This window comes from Nyctibius grandis, chromosome 9 (assembly GCF_013368605.1).
Source record: "Nyctibius grandis isolate bNycGra1 chromosome 9, bNycGra1.pri, whole genome shotgun sequence".
Lineage (NCBI taxonomy): Eukaryota > Metazoa > Chordata > Aves > Nyctibiiformes > Nyctibiidae > Nyctibius > Nyctibius grandis.
In genome coordinates, this window is record NC_090666.1 from 1,213,072 (window position 1) to 1,233,193 (window position 20,122).

The window sequence follows — 20,122 nt, forward strand, 5'->3', positions numbered from 1 at the left end:
AATTACAGCCAAAGCATAAAGACCCATATCCAGAAAGGAAGAAAATAAAAATATTTATTAAAGCAAACATTTCTATAGGCATGAAAGTTCAAAACCTGCAGGTTCAATACCTGCTCAACTTGGCTCATAAAAAGTTAACTCAATTCCAGGTGTTTTAAGCTCTTGATTAAAACAAAACAAAACCCCTTGAACACATTCATAGTAATGAAAAGATGAAAAATTTGGGGAAGGAGAAGAAAGTAACAGCATGTGTTAATGAGAAGGAAAGGTGCTTAAGAAGCCTGAACATATGCAAATCATTTTAGCCTACGTTCACTGGCACGGGAGACCAGAGTCAGGTTCCTGGGCAGAAGGAACAACAACCAAGGGCTCACCTGCAGCATTTGGCAACCTTTGTGCCACTGCATTCCCCAAGCAAAAATAATTTTGTGCTGTAACAGGCTATTTTGAGCAGCAGTTTATAATGAAAAACCTGAAGAGAGCACTGTATATCATCATTAACCTGTTTGAAGGGACTCCTGGACACACCTGTTTTCAAATATTTCTGGCCATTCTCAGAGTGGATACTTAGGGATTGCAGATGGAGTAAAATTTGTCATCCCCATACCTGTCCTACTGCCTTTCTAAACAGATTCTACAGACCTACAGCAGATGAAGGAAACTCAATAGCTCAATGAAGTCAAAATGGTGAGGGGTTTTCCTTAAAATATTTGAGATGGAGCAGCAGAAGAGATGTTAGTGGTACAGGAACGTGAAAAAAAACCACACCACATTCCAAATCCTAAATTTAAAATTTCACAAAATTTCAGAGTCATGCTGCATTCCTCCTTCTCACCCAAAATAAAAAGCCATCAGCAGACCAAATGGGATCTTCAGTCACAACGGCGTACTGCCTTAAGCAAGGCTGCATAAATGTGGCCCACTGGACCACAGCAAACAATCACATTGACAATGCACAGAGAAAAAAGAATCTCATTCTCACGCAGCCATGTTGGTTTTGCAGAACTAAAAGGAGTTTAAAAAAACAGCTGAAAGTTATTTTTGTCAATTTGTTAAAGATAACTGAATACAGAGCAGCAAAACTTGATGAGTAGTGTGATCTTTCAAAACAGAACAGTACTTTAATGACTCAGGTAAGCACTGACAGAAGACAAAGCTGTTAAAAATTCTGGTTCGTTATTTAATTAAACCAAAATTTTTTACAACATTCCCAAAATGCTCATAAATTTACAAATTTCGCTTTTGCGTGTTTTATTAAAACCCCAGCTATGAAATTAAATGTGGGTTTTATGGGAATCTTAACTTCGTAACGAGGCCTAAGAGAACACCCTAGGCTGAGAGTTCAGACTGCAAATAAAAATAAACCAAAGGCATTTCTAAAATATCAATTTTGGGAGGTGACTCATAATTTTGAATGTCTGAGGTTAACAAAACTGTTTATACAGTATTTGCCACATCTGGATGTTAAACAGTTTTCTCATCCTGCAAAACGCTTCTTGTCCCACAGCAGTATAAAACCAAGAAGCGTTTGAAAGCTTCTGGAAGGATGAAAATCACAAAAGTGATCAGTGAGATCTCACCTCGCTCAGACAACAATCAACTGACCAGCTGACTCATCCAGCACATGCTTAGGTGTAGAAAAAGAACTTCTGCTCGGATTTTTACATTCCTGTCACAGGTGTGTTGGTAGAGTCTCTTTCTTGGAAATTCTGATGAGAAATGCACCACAGAGTCAAGGAGCCTCTCCTGACAAAACTGCTCGAGAAGCCGGTAGGCACTTTTAGCTTCAGCTTTTTAATAAAAGCTAGATTAAACACCAGCGGTAGCATCTGTAATCACAGCATCACAGAATGTTCGGGATTGGAAGGGACCTCGAAAGATCATCCAGTCCAATCCCCCTGCTGGAGCAGGATCACCTAGATCATGTCACACAGGAACGCGTCCAGGCGGGTTTTGAATGTCTCCAGAGAAGGAGACTCCACAACCTCTCTGGGCAGCCTGTTCCAGTGTTCGGTCACCCTCACCGTAAAGAAATTTCTCCTCATATTTATGTGGAACCTCCTGTGTTCCAGCTTGCACCCATTGCCCCTTGTCCTGTCAAGGGATGTCACTGAGAAGAGCCTGGCTCCATCCTCAGGACACTTGCCCTTTCCATATTTATAAACATTAATGAGGTCACCCCTCAGTCTCCTCTTCTCCAAGCTAAAGAGACCCAGCTCCCTCAGCCTCTCCTCAGAAGGGAGATGTTCCACCCCCTTAATCATCTTCATGGCTCTGCGCTGGACTCTCTCTAGCAGTTCCCTGTCCTTCTTGAACTGAGGGGCCCAGAACTGGACACAATATTCCAGATGCGGCCTCACCAGGGCAGAGTAGAGGGGGAGGAGAACCTCTCTTGACCTGCTAACCACACCCCTTCTAATACACCCCAGGATGCCGTTGGCCTTCTTGGCCACAAGGGCACACTGCTGGCTCATGGTCATCCTGCTGTCCACTAGGACCCCCGGGTCCCTTTCCCCTCCGCTGCTCTCCAACAGGTCTGTCCCCAACTTGTACTGGTACACGGGGTTGTTCTTGCCCAGATGCAGGACTCTACACTTGCCCTTGTTGTATTTCATTAAATTTCTCCCCGCCCAGCTCTCCAGCCTGTAATGCCTTTAAAATTGATGGGAAACGACTTCTCAAAGAGGTTAGTCAGAAATTTCTGCGTGTGCTGAAAAGCTCATGTCCAAAATGTTTCCATGTCCATCTCAACGGAGTCATCTGATGACAACTGACAGATGATTACTCCAGCAGGTGGAAGAAACAGTGGGAGGTAGCAAAGAGACAGTACGTGTGATGGAAATGCTGCCGTGTAACGCACGAACACAACTCTGAACGGCATCAGAACCGCGCTCGTGAAAAGCAGGTCTATCACCCCGATAAAAAGCAGAAGGGTTAAACCGCCTCCAAAACAACTTACTGTGGATTTTTCAGGTGATGCAGGAACATCGAATGTTTCATTAATATGGTTATCCAGTTCTTGCTGCGAGTGTGAATGATGAATTTGGTTCCAACTGTTCTTTTTGAATTGTTTGGGTGGTAATGCAGGAGGCTGCCCATCTATAGGAGTCTCTTGAGATCTAAATACCAAAACAGAAGTATGAAATGGAATGGTCGTGAGATATTGACACTGGGCTCCAAAGAAACTGAAAATGCTACAAGAAACTCAAGAGTTCGAGCGCTGAATATCTGTGTGTATTTTTACAATCTCAAAAATGTACCGTGGTGGAATATATTGGAAGTGTATGTTTGGACATGTTACTGCTTTTTTCTTGACAAGCAACTGTACACAGAACCACCAAGTTCATCTTTTACATATTACTTATTTTTAAAAATGGTTTTAGCACTCTTAACCCACTTTATATTGCAATATTATAAAATTCACTGTATTTATATTCTGCACTCTTGCAAAATTCTTTCTAAAACAGATGTGTCAATATGTTTTCCTCAGTAAGAAAATCAATTAGTTTGCATCTTAAATTAATGCCTGCAATTTAAATCTTAAAAACAAGACACCAGCAACATAATAAAGCGCTCTCACACTAGTTGTTGGCTTTTGATCTAAACAGAGGAGGAGTGCAAGTTGAAGACAACTCACCTGTCCCCTTGCATTTATTTGAAAAGCCCACTGGAGACGGTAGTGTTAAATTTTAACTTCTCAATTTAAAAGTATACGTATACATTTCAAGAGAACTTTGATTTTTGCCCCCTCTTGTATGTATTCCCCTTTGAAATGGCGGTTTTTAGTTGAGCGATAACACCGTTACTGAAGATGAAATAGAAAGTTCTATTTCTGGTTTAGATCTTCAAGCACTCTACCGTAGCTTAATAAAAATGTTCTCTGTGTTTATGTATAATATGAATAATTTCCTTTATTAGTCCTCTTGGAATAAAAGCTTAACTGTATAATTTGTATTACATAAATATATGAGTCATCTTTCATTATATGGCTCGATATTTAAGAATTAAGAACATTCTGAGAGGCCCAAAAGGGCAGGTAGCACATTAATAGTTTGAATGCCAGTTGCTAAACACCAGTGAGGATACCTGCCTTCCTCCCCACGAACCACATTAAAAGGTATTACTAAGTAACGTAACGACTTATGACAACAGCCCGCTGATACCAGTGGCAAATCCAAAAACCACCAAGAAGGTGTTACAGGTTACAGCTGGATCTAAAGAGAACGCTACCACCAGAAACGGGTGCCTCGGTGCTTGCTTTCATCCCCACCCACAGCCCCGTCCTTGAAGCCCTCCGGTGCTCCTCCCTTGGCTAAGGCAGCTTACCAAGCAAGCCAAAATACACGGACTTTTTGGCCGAGCGTGGGTAGCTCTCTGCTGGTTCAACAAGGCCAACTGGTTCATCCCATCCCAGGGTCGACCACCGCACGGGGAGGGAAGGACACTCTCAGAAGGCAGAAACAGGACACTGCCTCTTTCGTTATCAGCAAGCTGTAGCAGTAACTCAGAGCATGACATGCCTCTAAAAAGTACGGGGAACCACGTGAGGAGTCCTACTGGATTTAACAACCCCCTGCAGCGCTACAGGCTGGGGGAAGAGTGGTTAGAGAGCGGCCTGGCGGAAAGAGACCTGGGGGTGCTGATCGACAGCTGGCTGAACATGAGCCAGCAGTGTGCCCAGGTGGCCAAGAAGGCCAATGGCATCCTGGCCTCTATCAGGAATAGTGTAGCCAGCCGGTCTGGGGAAGTGATCGTCCCTCTCTACTCGGCACTGGTGAGGCCACACCTTGAATCCTGTGTCCAGTTCTGGGCCCCGCACTTCAAGAGAGATGTTGAGGTGTTGGAGCGAGTCCAGAGGAGGGCGACCAAGCTGGTGAAGGGCCTGGAGGGTCTGACCTCCGAGGAATGGCTGAGGGAGCTGGGGGTGTTTAGCCTGGAGAAGAGGAGGCTCAGAGGTGACCTTAGTGCAGTCTAAAACTACCTGAAGGGAGGTTGTAGTGAAGTGGGAGTTGGCCTCTTCTCCCAGGCAACCAGCGATAGGACAAGAGGACACAGCCTCAAGCTTCGCCAGGGGAGGTTCAGGTTGGACATTAGGAAGCATTTCTTCTCAGCAAGGGTCATTAGCCATTGGAAGGGGCTGCCCAGGGAGGTGGTGGAGTCACCATCTCTGGAGGGGTTTAAGAAAAGACTGGACATGGCACTTAGTGCCATGGTCTAGTTGACATGGTGGTGTCAGGGCAATGGTTGGACTCGATGATCCCTGAGGTCTCTTCCAACCTGGTTGATTCTGTGATTCTGTGATTCTGTAACTGGTGCAGCCACAGCAAAGTGCTAGCAGGGTAAGACTCTCATCACGAGACAGCGTAACGTTTCAAGTTGCTGCAAGTTAGGAAACTCGAGGCACACACCACATTCCACACCGTATAATTTGTTTCTATGCAATTAAAGAAAGGCAGATCCCAGATACATGTTTTCAAATAAAACCAAAAAAAATCAGATCACAATTGGCTACAGTGATTTTTAAATAAAGAATGAACCTCTTTCAAATGACATGACACTTGAATGGGAAATGGAACACTTCACTTTGAAAAAAACACATGTTTTCCATTGAAGTTTTAAAAAACTTAAGTTTTCTTAGAAAACAAAATATCGATCACGTTTTTGGTCAATGTATGAAAACAGTATTTTTGAAAAGATCCCAACAATATTTTTCTATATGGTTTTGCTTAATTTCAACTTTCAGAAAATATTCTTGTCATGCAGTGTTAAAAGAAAAAAAAAAGTACTAATTATTCAGCAGCTGATGTCTGAAGAATCTCATGTTCAAAACACACTAGGGAGTAAAAATATTTCTTAACACTTTTCAATGCAAGTGACAGTAAAAAAAAAGGGCATATCATCCTTATATTTTATTTTTTAGAATAAGCAGCTTTTCTAAATTCACTTTTGTGGAGAAAGGGAAAAATATGATGATTACCAACATGTGCAAAATGATTTTTCAAGACAGCTATAAATTATTTAGACATTGACTTACAAAGGTCACCCAGAGCATTTTACCTGCCTGTGTATTTATTCATTCAAGCCTGGCCAGCACAGATTGCTCAGGCTTTTAAGTGAAGGGCAACACAGTTATGTGTTTTCCTGCAAACAATTACTCCGGAGAGTTTTAAACTGAATAAAAAAGGAACAGAAAACATGAGTGGAGACACAAAAGAAGTCATTCCGATAAAAATAAAAGATGGGATCTTATGTTTGACTAGATGTCTGTACATACATGTCAACAAGCACAAATAAATTCCCACCCAACATACAAACTTAGAGAAAAGATTTGAAAAGTTACTTAAACGAGCATTTTCGAAGCAGCAGTGCAAGTACTATAATATATTAGCATAATGAATTGTGAGAACTAACAATCAAGCCTTGGGCAAAACCTCCCTTGCTTTATATTTGCCCAGTCAGCTTTGAATTTCCTTATGAATGCTCAGACAATGGCAGTGAAAGCCGCCTCTTTTGCAGGCAAAGCAGCTCTCTGTTGCTGCATTCAGCAATTTACATAATAATAAAATAACACACAACCCCCAGCACTGACAAGCTTGGGGGATTTTTGTTACAGATATCCGCTCTGACCTTTTAATATATCAAGCAAAAGTTTCATACACAACCCCCATAAATTTATTAAACTAAACACATATCACGTCCTTTTGGAATTTAAAATTATCATTCCCTCAGGGATCTAAAAGCAGAAATCTCTCAATTTAGTTTTGATTAGCACATGCAGATGAAGAAAAAAATGTGGAATTAAAGGTTGGATTAGCTAAGCTGTAATATCCTTCTAAACTGCACTGAAACTCTGATTTCTTTTGCTATGTTGATTCCAAGCTCAAAGATATCACTAAACCTACTCACTGCTTGCCAGGTTAGCCCCTCTGGCTTTCTTACATATGTAAATTCGATCAACAAATAAAAATTCCCAACAAATTAGCAGATGGACTACTCCAATCTTTTAATTCAAAAAGGTCAATTATGTAAGAATTCGCTTTTTGGACTGTAAAACGATATAATTTTAAATTATATAGCTAATATGTCCTTCATGACTACTACTTGCTTTTGCAAACCTCCAATCTTGAATCAAGAACATAATCTGAAACTTCCAGAAGACCCTAATGGGCTTCACGTATTTTTGACAGTCAACGTCTTCATTCTTAAAAATAGCTTATACTAGGTATCTATACCGGGAGATTAAATTCTACTTTTAAGCTTCCAACATGGGAAAAAAAACCCAAAAAAACCCCAGACCTTAGGGATGGAAGAGCAATAGTTCTTCTGCTTGGACATAAAAAGCGCAAAACCATGAAGAACCACCACCATAGTCACGTAACTAATTTTCAAAACCACTTCCTCTGTTTTTTAAGACTCATTTCTATGGTGACTTACACAAGAAATCAGGTATTAAACAAACAAATCCCAAGGACACTCAGGAACATCTTTTACAACTTAACTTAAAGGTATACGTATAAAAGAGCATATCTAAGAATTGTGCCTGCTTCACCGTATCACTCTACCATTAAGTGTTTCTCATTAACTGACTTCAGTTGGAAGTTTTATAACTCTGAAAGCTAATTAACTAGCTGATGGGCAATTATAACTATTGTATCCTATCATAAAAAGCATCCTGCATTATTTTACAAAACTTTAGAAATTTTTATTTTATTTCCCTCCCCAAAGTTACGCACAGCTGTTAAAACTGAAGGTACAGTCCAAGCAAGGTTTTAACATCGTGTTCAAATACCTTCCCACAGTCATTTTTCCTGAGACTCACAATTTGTTTATAAATGTGTAACTATGTACGTGCTATTTTATGATTCTCAAATGGTTTTGAAACCATTTGCATAATTTCCTTGCTAACAGAGGTTATTATGAGGACAAGTTTAGCATTACATGTAGAGGTAAATTAAAAATATTTTATAATATTATTTATATTACATATAAGAAGGTACAGTGGCAGTGTTAAGGTGTATGTCGTGTGCCCTGTTTCCCCAATTAATCTCTATAATCTGTACTCTGGCCACAAGTTATCAAATATTTCAAATCTTTGAATAACTCAACGTTTTTTTCACTTGTCATCCTTCTGGACTTAATACACAACAATAGTTTTTATTTTGCCCACCATAGTGTAGTAAACTTACAGCATCAAGGATATTCAGCACCACAGAAAAAAAGCCTGATAGTGCTATCTTAAAAAAATAAGATATACTGTATAACAATACACAAAACCCACTAGGAACCTCAGAACGTTGGGGTGCTGAAAACATATTTTGGCTAAGTAATTCATACTTCTGTGCCTTGACAAAAAGAAAAATTTCCAAACTCACGGGAATTAAAAACTTTTATCACAAAACAACATACTTCAGGTCTATCAAAATAACAGCTTTCACTTCACAGAATCACAGAATCAATCAGGTTGGAAGAGACCTCTTGGGTCGTCGAGTCCAACCATTGCCCTGACACCACCATGGCAACTAGACCATGGCACTAAGTGCCATGTCCAGTCTTTTTTTAAACCCCTCCAGAGATGGTGACTCCACCACCTCCCTGGGCAGCCCCTTCCAATGGCTAATGACCCTTGCTGAGAAGAAATGCTTCCTAATGTCCAACCTGAACCTCCCCTGGCAAAGCTTGAGGCTGTGTCCTCTTGTCCTATCACTAGTTGCCTGGGAGAAGAGGCCGACTCCCACTTCACTACAACCTCCCTTCAGGTAGTTGTAGGGAGGTTCCACATCCAGACACCGATGGTCGCCTTAGAGTAAACCCACATTTTGGGTGGGTGGGGAAGGTGGGGTAATCCTGCACCAAGAACATGTCAGATATAGGTCTTTACTTCTGTATCATTTAATTTTCACTAAGACCTATACAAGCACTCCCTAAACAACAGCTACTTTTTTGTGAGATTTTTCTGGCTCCCCCTGATACAAACATTTGGCAAAGATTTGTGACTTCTCTTCAGAAGCCCTGCGTGTAATGACCAACAGAACTTACGGTGATGATTCCAGTATGATGCTATTAGCCTGGGTGGAAGATGGAGATCTGTGATTTACAAACACTTCACTTGGGGAAGTGTGAACTACATGGTCCACTAAATGGCCAACTGATGAGGGTCGTAACCGGGCTCCTTCTTGAGCGAAGGCAGAGTTGCGACTAAGAAGGAAAGCATAGCAGTGCAAAGTGAAAAGAGTTATTGTTATTAATCTACATTTCTTACATGGCTACAAAGGAATGCTAAAAATAATTCTGTCCTCTCAGTGCAAGCGTACATTCATACTCATAGTTTTATTAAATAATTTAAGGTTTGTTTCAAAAATCACTGAAGCAATTATGTTGTCAGATCAATGTTGTATTTCATAATTTTCTTTTAGAAAGTGTTCAAAAATTATTTTCATAAACACTAAATGGCTACTCTTTTTTTTTTTAATTAAAGAAGCCTGAAAGCATTATGTTCCAATGAACAGGCTACTGGACTGACAGCCCAGTCAATGAGAAGAAAAATCCCAGCTCTGTTCATGGCAGAACTTAACCTGAATTCATCAAGATGAACATTTTGTCCCCTGCATCTGTTCCTAGAACAATCACAAGCTTTGCACTGAGGTCTTATAATTTCTGTGATCTAAAATCCAGCATAGTGACATAGGTATCTTTCTTAAAATGCTTTCAAACATGCGTGATTAAGTTATGTTATGCTATAAGCATCATTATTATACAATTTTTATAATAATTTTTAAATGCTACAGACATTTACAACAACAGTCTTCTGAATAATGCTGCAATGCAAAAGAATCTTAAAACCTTCTCGTTTATGCAATAAAAAATTGGATAATACTGATTCTTAAGCCAGTTTCAGCACACTGAGAAAACTAGTTATTTTCCAAAGCAAATCAGGAATGTTTTTTCACTAACTAAACATAAAACTGAAAGCTCTATCAAGTGAAAAGAGTGAGCTTGGAAAGGAAATGCAGAAAAATTGAGGGGAATAAACCTGCAAGGATTTCTGATTAAGTCATTTTCCTCAATGTTTTAAGAAGTGGTATTAACCAGAATCAATTATTTCTAAAATATCACACAGATTTTATTAACAGGTTTTTTCAAATGAATAATTTAGTTTCAACTGTGCTTGACAAAACCCAAGCTCTCAAATTTAGGGTAGCGTGCTACATCTTATGGTTTTTTATAGGTTGAGTGAGAGCACCTAAAATTCACCCCCCCATAGTTTCTCTTATTTGGAGCTAAATGTGTCAGAGAACCACTCAGCACATAATTTGTGAAGTTATCTGTCTCCATAACACGTTAATCCTTTTATTACACAAGTACATCACTCACATTAGAGGTAGAGAGTCACTTCTAGAGAGAGAAGATTTGATGCTGCTTACTGATTTGGGGTTCCAGGTGGAGACCGTGATGGTAGGCTCTGTGTTTCCAACCTATCGTCAGACAGCGAGTTCCTACTCACTACTTCCCAGTCCATCCCACTCATTAATTTCCGTGCCAAGGGTTTACTAGGGGATCTAGAAGAAGAAAGTAAAATGACTAACCAAAAATTATATGAGGTAAGAACAAAATTACAGAAAATTCACCACAATGAAACTGATGTTCTATCACAGGAAACCAAATTATATGGAAGAAATGTAATAATGCAAAACTATATTTACATGGGCAGTTCTGTGTTTTCTCTCTCTATATATATATATATTGTACTTCATTTTCTGTACAAGAATGTCAATGAAATACAGTCATAAAATACTGTTGGCTGGGAGGGAGACAGGCAAGATGGAACAGGATTGCACTAAACTTCACTAGGCATTTCTAATGCCTCAACGAGAATCTGACTCAAACAGAAAAGTCACTGAGAGGTCTGAACTTAAAAATGGAAAAAAAGAAACCCCAAACAAACAAACAAAAAACCCCTCTAAGTAATACAACTATTCATCCATCTCAGGAAAAATAAAGCAGTGGAAACATCAGCCCCAAAACACTCCCAAAGACTTTGAAGAACTGAAAGCGCCGTAATCATCAACGTGGCAACTTCCACTGCTCAGGGATTTCCAGCAAGGTGACACGCTTTCTTCCAGAACGTGTTTTGTCACCTGTAAGGCAGATGCAATCATCCTATTTAAATTTCTTTGTGGGTAACCAAACTTCATTTTGGTTTTGTGTCAGAGATGGCCTTCAGGTTAAAGGCTGCTATCACCAGTGTTTTTATACAAAAGGAATTGTCTTTTCTACTTGTTGCCCTTTCCTGGTATTGAGGAAACTTCTTCTCACTCTCCAGTCATCCCAGGATACCTGCAATCTCCTTCTGCTGTTCCTTTCACCTATTTCTTAAGCACAAATGAGGCCATACTTGCAGCCTCTCATGAAATACTGTATTTCCCTTTTATACTAGAAATCATCAAATGAATCATCCAAGCATTGTGGTTGCTTTTTTCTTAGCATCACATTGGATGGTTCAGTCATCCTGAGACTAACGTACCTAGACTTTTGCTCTTTGTTGTTTTCAACTGAAAATTCATTAGCCAACAACAAAAATTCTTTTAAACAATCCTTAAATGTCCTGTGTATTTTGTGTTACTGGGTTTTACCTTTACTTCTACTACTTTGATGGTGACATACAGTTCGAATTTCTCCTCTGTCTTTACCTAACCCTCTCTTGTTCCAGTGATACCTCAACTCCATCAGTCTTTTGTGCCACGATCATTTCATTCCCATTTGCCTTTATACTCTATCACTACGCTCTTCTCTGCTCTCCATCTTTGCACAATGAGGTGACAACACATTCTTGTATCAGCGTAGCTCCTTCATTTCTTCCCCCAGCTCCATACACTCATATCACAAAATAACTTCTGCCCTTTGCCGTCCTTGGGACACACGGTAACTGTTCTTTATCTTCATCATTATCACCTTATTGATTTACTGAAAGTGCAAGTCCAGAAAGAAGGAACTTTGAGAAATTAAGGAACTACCCCCACACAAATTACATCCTTCTGAAAATGAGAACTTCAGTTATATTTTTGCTTCTCACACAACTTAAAACTCAATGCAAGCCACCACCTTAAGCAGCCTGTCTTCAATATCATCAAAAAAGTCTACAACAATGACAAACCAAGCGTCATATCGAATGATCTACCTTCACATGGAGAAATACCTAAATCCTATTCATGTCAACAGTGTTTGTTTGGTACTAAAGGAATGGTGATCTGTGTGTGGAGGGTGTTTTGTTTTCACACCCCACAGCAGTTCTGAACATCTGCTGCATGTTGCTCTCAAGACTCACTGAATAACAACTGACAAATTTCAGACAGTTAAGCGAGAGGGGCTGTTCTAAATGCTACTGTTTCAGGTCTTATTCCACCTGTGAAAAAAATCTAGTAGTATATTGATATTTGAAAACAGGGATATCGATTATTTAATTCCTGACAAAAAGTTTTTAGCATGCTTCACTCTATTTAAGCAGTATTCATTTGATTCAGAAAGGAATTAGCTTGATGTCAATTAAAAAATATTTCAATTTCTGTAATTTGCTTCAAATGTGAGCAACTCAGATATTTTCCTTCACAAACTTAGAAAATTTGAGCAGTTCTGAACAGGTCATATAACAAGAAAGCAGCAGAACTGAAATGCATGTCTCTAAAAAGATAACTCTAAAAAGAGAACAGCATCACCTTCTTCCCCATAAAAAATAAAATCTCATGTTATAAAACTCACCTTTTACTGTGGACAGGGTCTGATCTTTCAGAAATAATCCCTTACCATCATGATAAACAGCTGCAGCACTTATCAGCAAAGGTTCGTTTCAATTATTTTATTAACAGCTCTAACCTCAGGGTCCCACCCACTCATGTTTGTTGCCTCCATTTCCTGTCTTTGCAGAAATTTCGAAGAAAAAATTACCACACTGCAGCACCAAACTTCTCAGTGCTGTGGCTTTTTGATACTAGTTCTCTCGTCAACACTTCTAAACCTACCAATCAGTTATTTTTTTATTATGTTGTGAAATATTCCTGCAAATTTCTCCTGTATCACTAATTCCTTACAACATTCAAATAACTTTCTCATGCCAGAGTGCAGCCCAGGAGATGGCAAGGGGGAAATAAGCTGTAAAAAACTTTTGAAATTATTTGATAAACTTGGAAAAATCTAAATTCCACATTTGCCTGTTCAGTCTGGATGCTTCTATTGCACCCCAGCACAGGGCACTCCTAGTTAACACAGTAAACTATTTTCAGATTTTTATTATCTACTTTCATTTTTATTATGCTCCTGGGAATTCTTACGGGTTTTCTGGGGTTGGGAATATCCTGCAATAAATGAGGCCAAGAGAATAGCTATAATGAAGATGAAAAAAAAAAAACCAGTCTAAACAACTGCAGCACCAGTCTTCTGAACACTGAAGTTAGTGCTGCATGAGGATTAAGAAAACAGCATCTACAAAATGTATCGAATTTATTAGCGACTATCTCCTTCACAGTAATAGATTACATTTTTTGAAATTAATTTTAAATGTTTTTATGTTTTGGAAAAAAAAATAATAATCCATGGATACTACTTCAGCTAATTTTAAAGTAAAATCCTGAGGACAAATTAGCTAAGCCTGCTAATTGTAGATTATAACCGCTTGTTTTATTCAAAGGGCTGCTAAGTAATAATATTTCCATATCTCGTGCTCTGGATCTATGTTCCACTCAGTGTGCAAAGGCTAGATGATCGTGACTTGTGGCAACCACCATTTCCCAACTTAGAACAAACAGATCACAGAATCACGGAATCACTCAGGTTGGAAGAGCCCTCTGGGATCATCGAGTCCAACCATTGCCCTGACACCACCATGGCAACTAGACCAGGGCACTAAGTGCCATGTCCAGGCTTTTCTTAAACCCCTCCAGAGATGGTGACTCCACCACCTCCCTGGGCAGCCCCTTCCAATGGCTAATGACCCTTGCTGAGAAGAAATGCTTCCTAATGTCCAACCTGACCCTCCCCTGGTGAAGCTTGAGGCTGTGTCCTCTTGTCCTATCGCTGGTTGCCCGGGAGAAGAGGCCAACTCCCACTTCACTACAACCTCCTAGATCACTCAAACGACACCTCAGTGTAACTACTGGTGTTATTTTCTTACAATGAAATGATTCAAAAGTTTGCTTAGACACTATTAGCTCAAGTAAGGCAGTTCCTAGTTAGGTATTGATAAGAAAACAGAGTGTAAATCTGGATAGCTCTAGGAAAAAAAAAAAAACCTGGAAACACCTTTTTTTCTTAACTGATCTTGAATAAATCTTCTGATACAGTTTGTCCTCTGTATGAATTCAAAAGGGCTAACATCTACACAGTATTTCAACTTGAAATGTAAATGCTTAGAAGACAAAGAATTAAAGATAAAAGCAACAGTGGAAAATAAAATTACTGAGCACAGAAGAGCCAAGTATTTTATTAACTCAAAAAAGCCAAAAAGACCTGAGAAAACATCAAAGCAGTGCTAGCCAATGGCTTTCCATTTTACCCAGAGTATGTATTACAAAATACAAGTGACCCCAGACCACTTGTTGAGTTTTGACACAAAGAGAAGAGTGCCATCTACTGAATAATAGCTTCTAAAACGATAAATATACTCCTCAAAACCAAGTATCAGCTCTCCTCCAACCCTACTTACTTGTGGGGAATTGCCAAGTTCAGAGTGCAACAAGAAAAATAGTTTTTAACTGATTCGTTAACTGTCATTTAAATAAATAAAACTCAGTTGTCTCAGTGTTGAGTCTTCTGAGTACTAAAAAAGTTGCCTCAAGTACAATCTAACCAGACTCCCAAGGTAAATTAAACAGAGTAAAAAAATAATTCTGCAGCACAGAAAACAAATTGGTCTTATAAAATCTACCTGTTGAACAAACACGTCACAGCACTTCTGTCCCCAAATCCTTCTGATACGGAGGTGGGTATCTGTAGTGTAACCAGCTAAAAACTCAAATTATATTATATTGCACAGGGGGAAAAAGGGGGTGGGGGGTCAGGAAATCAAAGAAGAATTCACCACTGCTCTGAAAAACAGTGTTTGCAGGTACTTGGAGAAAGGTTTCTGGGCTTCTTCCTGAGAGTCTGCAGGCATAAATTTGAACTCCAGAGTTCCTGAAGGGGTAACTATGCTAAAAGACATTCCCCATGTCAGAAAAAGCATAAGCATAAAAAAAACATAGAGCATGCTCCCTGCTCAGAAGGATTCTTTCTGTTAATGACCAGGGCAGACTGCCAAACAGATGCAGCAGTAGTTTTACTTTTGAACACTGTTGCCATAATTTCTGAATGAAGAAATAAATCTACGTCTTGGCTGTTTTCTTGGAATCACTAAACCCCTCAGGAGCCTGAAACCAATTAAGTAACAGGTTGCATGATTGGCCGGCCACCCCATGACAGAAAGCCTTCAGAAGCAGCTTACTCCCAGTCAGATTTTTTCACAGTAAAATACCTCATTGGGGCTACAGGGATAAAGCTGTTCTCACCCAGACAGACACTCACAGCACCTTGTTCCAAAGGAAATGTGTGTGTACAGCTGTAGGTTGTTATCAGGGATAAAACACACTCAATATTTTAACGGGATGGTTAGAGAGATCATTCTTTGCAATAAAGACAGCACAAGGAGGGCTAGTACACGTAACAACAAACCACACAGACTGAAGGCTATTCTGAATTTTGAAAATATATAAAGGGGGAAATATTAAAGAACACCCTTATTCACTTTGCCATCATAAGGTTCTCCCCCATTTCTGGGTGCCCCAAAAAGCCACCCTCCCACGTCAAAATGAAACTCCTTAATATGTTTAAGTCAAGCCCCCAGCAACAGTCAACAACAGTTGCTCTTTATTTTACATTTCTGCAAACAGAAAACAACGATCCCATAACATCTAAAAAGATACAAACAGAAGACTCACTGATCTCGTACAAATGTAAATTACTTACCTTGCAAACACCCTGTCTTTGTTTGCTCTTTCTTTACCATACTGCACAGACTGGACCTCTGTTCTCCCACTGGAAAACAAAACAAAACCAAACCACTAAACGCAACAAACTTAACAATTTCTTGCTTAAAATTAAACCATGTCAACAAAAAAAACCCCTAAATTCTATTTTCAGTCATACTCAAGCAATTGTGCTAGCTTCAGTACAGTGCAACTTCAGAAAGCATTTGGTAGAAGCATACATCCTCTTTCCCATTACAGTCTGTAACAAAGACCAATTAATTTTAGGCACAACATAAATCTCTCTCTTCTCTTCCCTTTTCTTCTTCTCCAAAGCAATAAGGAAGTTCTGCTTGGATCTTTGGATAACATTTAACACTACAAACTTTCCAAGGTGACAGCATCTCCTCTGTACTCCTCCTAAACCATTCCCTGAATTGCTAATAACTTAGTCGCTACTTAGTTCAGCAAAATATCACAGAATCACAGAATCAATGAGGTTGGAAGAGCCCTCTGGGATCATCGAGTCCAACCATTGCCCTGACACCACCATGGCAACTAGACCATGGCACTAAGTGCCATGTCCAGTCTTTGCTTAAACACATCCAGAGATGGTGACTCCACCACCTCCGTGGGCAGCCCCTTCCAATGTCTAATGACCCTTGCTGAGAAGAAATGCTTCCTAATGTCCAACCTGAACCTCCCCTGGCCAAGCTTGAGGCTGTGTCCTCTTGTCCTATCGCTAGTTGCCTGGGAGAAGAGGCCGACTCCCACTTCACTACAACCTCCCTTCAGGTAGTTGTAGACTGCACTAAGGTCACCTCTGAGCCTGCTCTTCTCCAGGCTAAACACCCCCAGCTCCCTCAGCCGTTCCTCATAGGTCAGACCCTCCAGACCCTTCCCCAGCTTGGTCGCCCTCCTCTGGACTCGCTCCAACACCTCAACGTCTATCATGAAGAATTAGATGATAAGCACATCAGGATTGTCTTCTTCTACGTCACTTGTCAAAACCAAGATTAGATCTTGGAACTTGCTGACTTTTCATACAAGACCAGATGTCTTGTGTCCAATCAAAAGATCCTTTATAATATTTCATAATTTGTTTTAGGAAAAAAAAACAGGGTTTTTTTGCGTGTCTACCAGCAGTTAAGAAATGGTGGCAAGACACCAGCAAAACTCCCTCTTGCAGCCACTTCTCCATTTAGAACTTTGGACCAAGGCACAGACTCAGAGGATACATGTCCTCAAAGGATACTGATACTTAAAACTCAGGGACATTTACACCATGAAATCAGAGAATAATTAGCTATTTTCACATTCATATTACAGAACTACTGGACGTAAGAAGGCTGGAGAAATGGGCCAACTGGAATCTCATGAAATTCAGTGAAGGGAAACGCCAAGACCCGCACCTGGGGAGGAATAACCCCATGCACAGGCTGAGGGCCGGCTGACTGGGAAGCAGGTTTACTCAGCACTGGTGAGACCACATCTGGAGAGCTGTGTCGAGTTCCAGGGTCCCCCAAGTCAAGCAAAGGGCCACAAAGACAATTAAGGGTCCAGAGCATCTGATGTACGAGGAGAGGCTGGGAGAGCTGGGACTGTTCAGCCTCAGGAAGAGAAGGCTCAGGGGGATCAAATGAGTGCATACAAAAGCCTGAAGGGGGAAGTAAAAAATACAGCCAGAGTCTTCTCAAGGGAGCCCAGAGATGGGACAAGAGAAAATGGGCACTTTGAAAATCCAAGGATAGTGGACAGAAGTCAGATTTTCTCATCAGTAGTTGCCTTGATCCCTCCTAGCAGCTCTTTTTTTTTAAAAAAAAAAACGCCCTTGCTTTAAAATTTGCTGCATTAAAATCTTTTAGTCCAATGGAAATAATAGATTACGTAATACATTTAATAGTTTAACAATTTCATGGCTCTGATTTCTTCCAGAACTGCAGATAATTCTGTCTTGCCCTGGTAGTTCAGAATTTTATTAGTTCGCTTTAATCATAGAAATGCTAGCTAGAAGGCTCTAGTCCAATCTCCTCCTAACACTAGGTCACGTCTGGCCATGGCTTTGTCTAGCCAAGTTTTGAAAGCCTCCAAAAACAGAGATCCCACAAGCTCTCTGGGTAACTTGTTCCTAGAAAAACAAAAAACCCCAAACTTTTCCTAACTTCCAGCTAGAAGGTGAAATTTGTGGCTGTTGCCCCTTGTTCTATCACCTCCTATTACCAGCACAAGTTTGGCTCCATCGTTTCTGACACTGCCCCTGAAGTAGCTTTAGGCTCGCTACTAAATTCCCCCTTAGCTTCCTCTTCACTAGATTAAATAAACCCAACGCCCTTAGTCTCTCCTTGTGTGCCATGTCACTACTATTATGCTGCCTCTAAACAATCTCTCAACCTACCTGCAGAAATTCTACCCTTTTGGCTGCTTCGTTAACTTTAATGACCTCCTTCACTCTTTATGCAGTTTCCCTTTTCATCTTACATTAACACAAGTTCAATGTCATCATCAAAGAGCTGTTCTGTAACAGTAACCACGACGATTCAAATTCAAAATCTTTATAGAAATGAAAAAGCTCCCCCAAATTCACTACAGCAACATTGAAGCAAGTCTCACGCTGTTCAGGATCACAGAATGCTGTTTCTCAAATGGGTGCTGCGAATGCTGGTCAAAAACCCAGATGGTATAAAAATTTAGCCACTGAATTACTTTCCTCTTTATACATTTATACAATTCACAAGTGTAACAGAAATAGCCTGTTATTGTGTTTTCCAGCTTTTCACCATCTCCCTTTGTACGTCACAGACACTGTTTCCTTTCTGGACGGATGATTAGTAGCAGCTCCATTATTCTCCACTTCAGGCAGGGTTTAAAACATCAGCATTCTGCATTACTTGCAGAAACAGTTAACTCAGTCAACTGAGATTTCTTTTTTTCAATAAAAAGCATAAAACACTACAAACCAACACCACCCATTCCATCGTTAGAACAGAAATTATACTGGGGGATTATAGTTATTCCACAGTCATTCTTTGCACCTCCAAGCTTTTTGCCTATTATGTGAAGTTCATCCTTAAAAGTTATGGGCTTAATTTCACCCTTATTTTCTAAACTTCTGGTTTTGGTGCAGAACATGCACATCGTTTGTCTTCACCTATTTGTATGCATCTAGCTTAAGTGGGCTTTACTTGTACAAGCTTCTCTTCATAGATTTCTATTTGATCTTTATTTAGGGCTGGGTTGTTGCTGTTGCTGCACACAAGATCTGAGATCCATCAGTCTTCAAAAACGCCAGGGCAAAGATTTCGAAGTTCTGAGACAACATTTCTACGATCAACATAACCCAGCAGGTGAAGAAGTGCAGCCTGTGAGACAATCCCAGAGCACTAGCTCAGTAACAACCGCTAATAATACAATAATTACATTTTCAAGCTGTCCTAGAAAATTACTGACATTTGAAACTTCGGCCAACAGGGGAGGGAAACAGTTGCAGGACTCAAAAGCTACTTAAATTATGGCACCTTTTACTATCGATTCTAAATAATTCTCTCCATTTATTGATGCGTTGCCTGTTCTCTTATGTTCTTCCCCATATATTTCAAATCAGCACTTACCAGTACCGAAACTTGGAACCCAAAGTGAAATAATGTGCAAAAAAGTTCTTCTGAGGGGGGAGCGGTCTGTCCAAACGGAAGAACGTGTGGTGTTCAACACAAGCTTTCCACAAATTCTTACATGCTCGGTAATTCACCATATTGAATCCCAGTAGCGTTTCTCTAGATTCATGCTAAAAATGAGAAAAATTTATTACAGAGAAAAATTATTCCCAGTCACTTTTGAAATTAAGATAAATAATTAGTTTTGATTTTATTTTTTCAAAAAATATGCTTTTTGAAGTGGTTCTCTAATTTTACATTGATTTTATGTATTATAAACCCTTTAAAAATACCTATAAGTTTTCTTTAAAGGAATTTTAAAGTTTATAGCCCCCACCCCTTTTTTTTTTTAAAAATAAGCCAGTTCACAGGTTAACAGTCTGTTTAGTGATACTGAAATAAGTTTAGATGGGAAGAAATGGTCCCAAAAGGCAGGACCCAAACTACATTCAAAATTTTCTGTGATTCAAGAACTCAAAGGCA

The 20,122-nt window shown here is 39.8% G+C and overlaps 1 protein-coding gene across 1 annotated transcript in view; it reads right to left on the reverse strand.

Moving 5' to 3' along the window:
• Window positions 1–20,122, reverse strand: part of PTPN4 (protein tyrosine phosphatase non-receptor type 4) — a 117,559-nt gene that overhangs the window by 19,752 nt on the left and 77,685 nt on the right. Inside the window, exons 12-16 of the mRNA XM_068407302.1 lie at window positions 19,598–19,770; window positions 15,991–16,059; window positions 10,422–10,556; window positions 9,037–9,195; window positions 2,960–3,119 (exon numbers count right to left, since the gene is read on the reverse strand). Of these exons, the coding sequence (XP_068263403.1) occupies window positions 2,960–3,119; window positions 9,037–9,195; window positions 10,422–10,556; window positions 15,991–16,059; window positions 19,598–19,770 (696 nt within the window). The remainder of the gene's footprint in view (window positions 1–2,959; window positions 3,120–9,036; window positions 9,196–10,421; window positions 10,557–15,990; window positions 16,060–19,597; window positions 19,771–20,122) is intronic.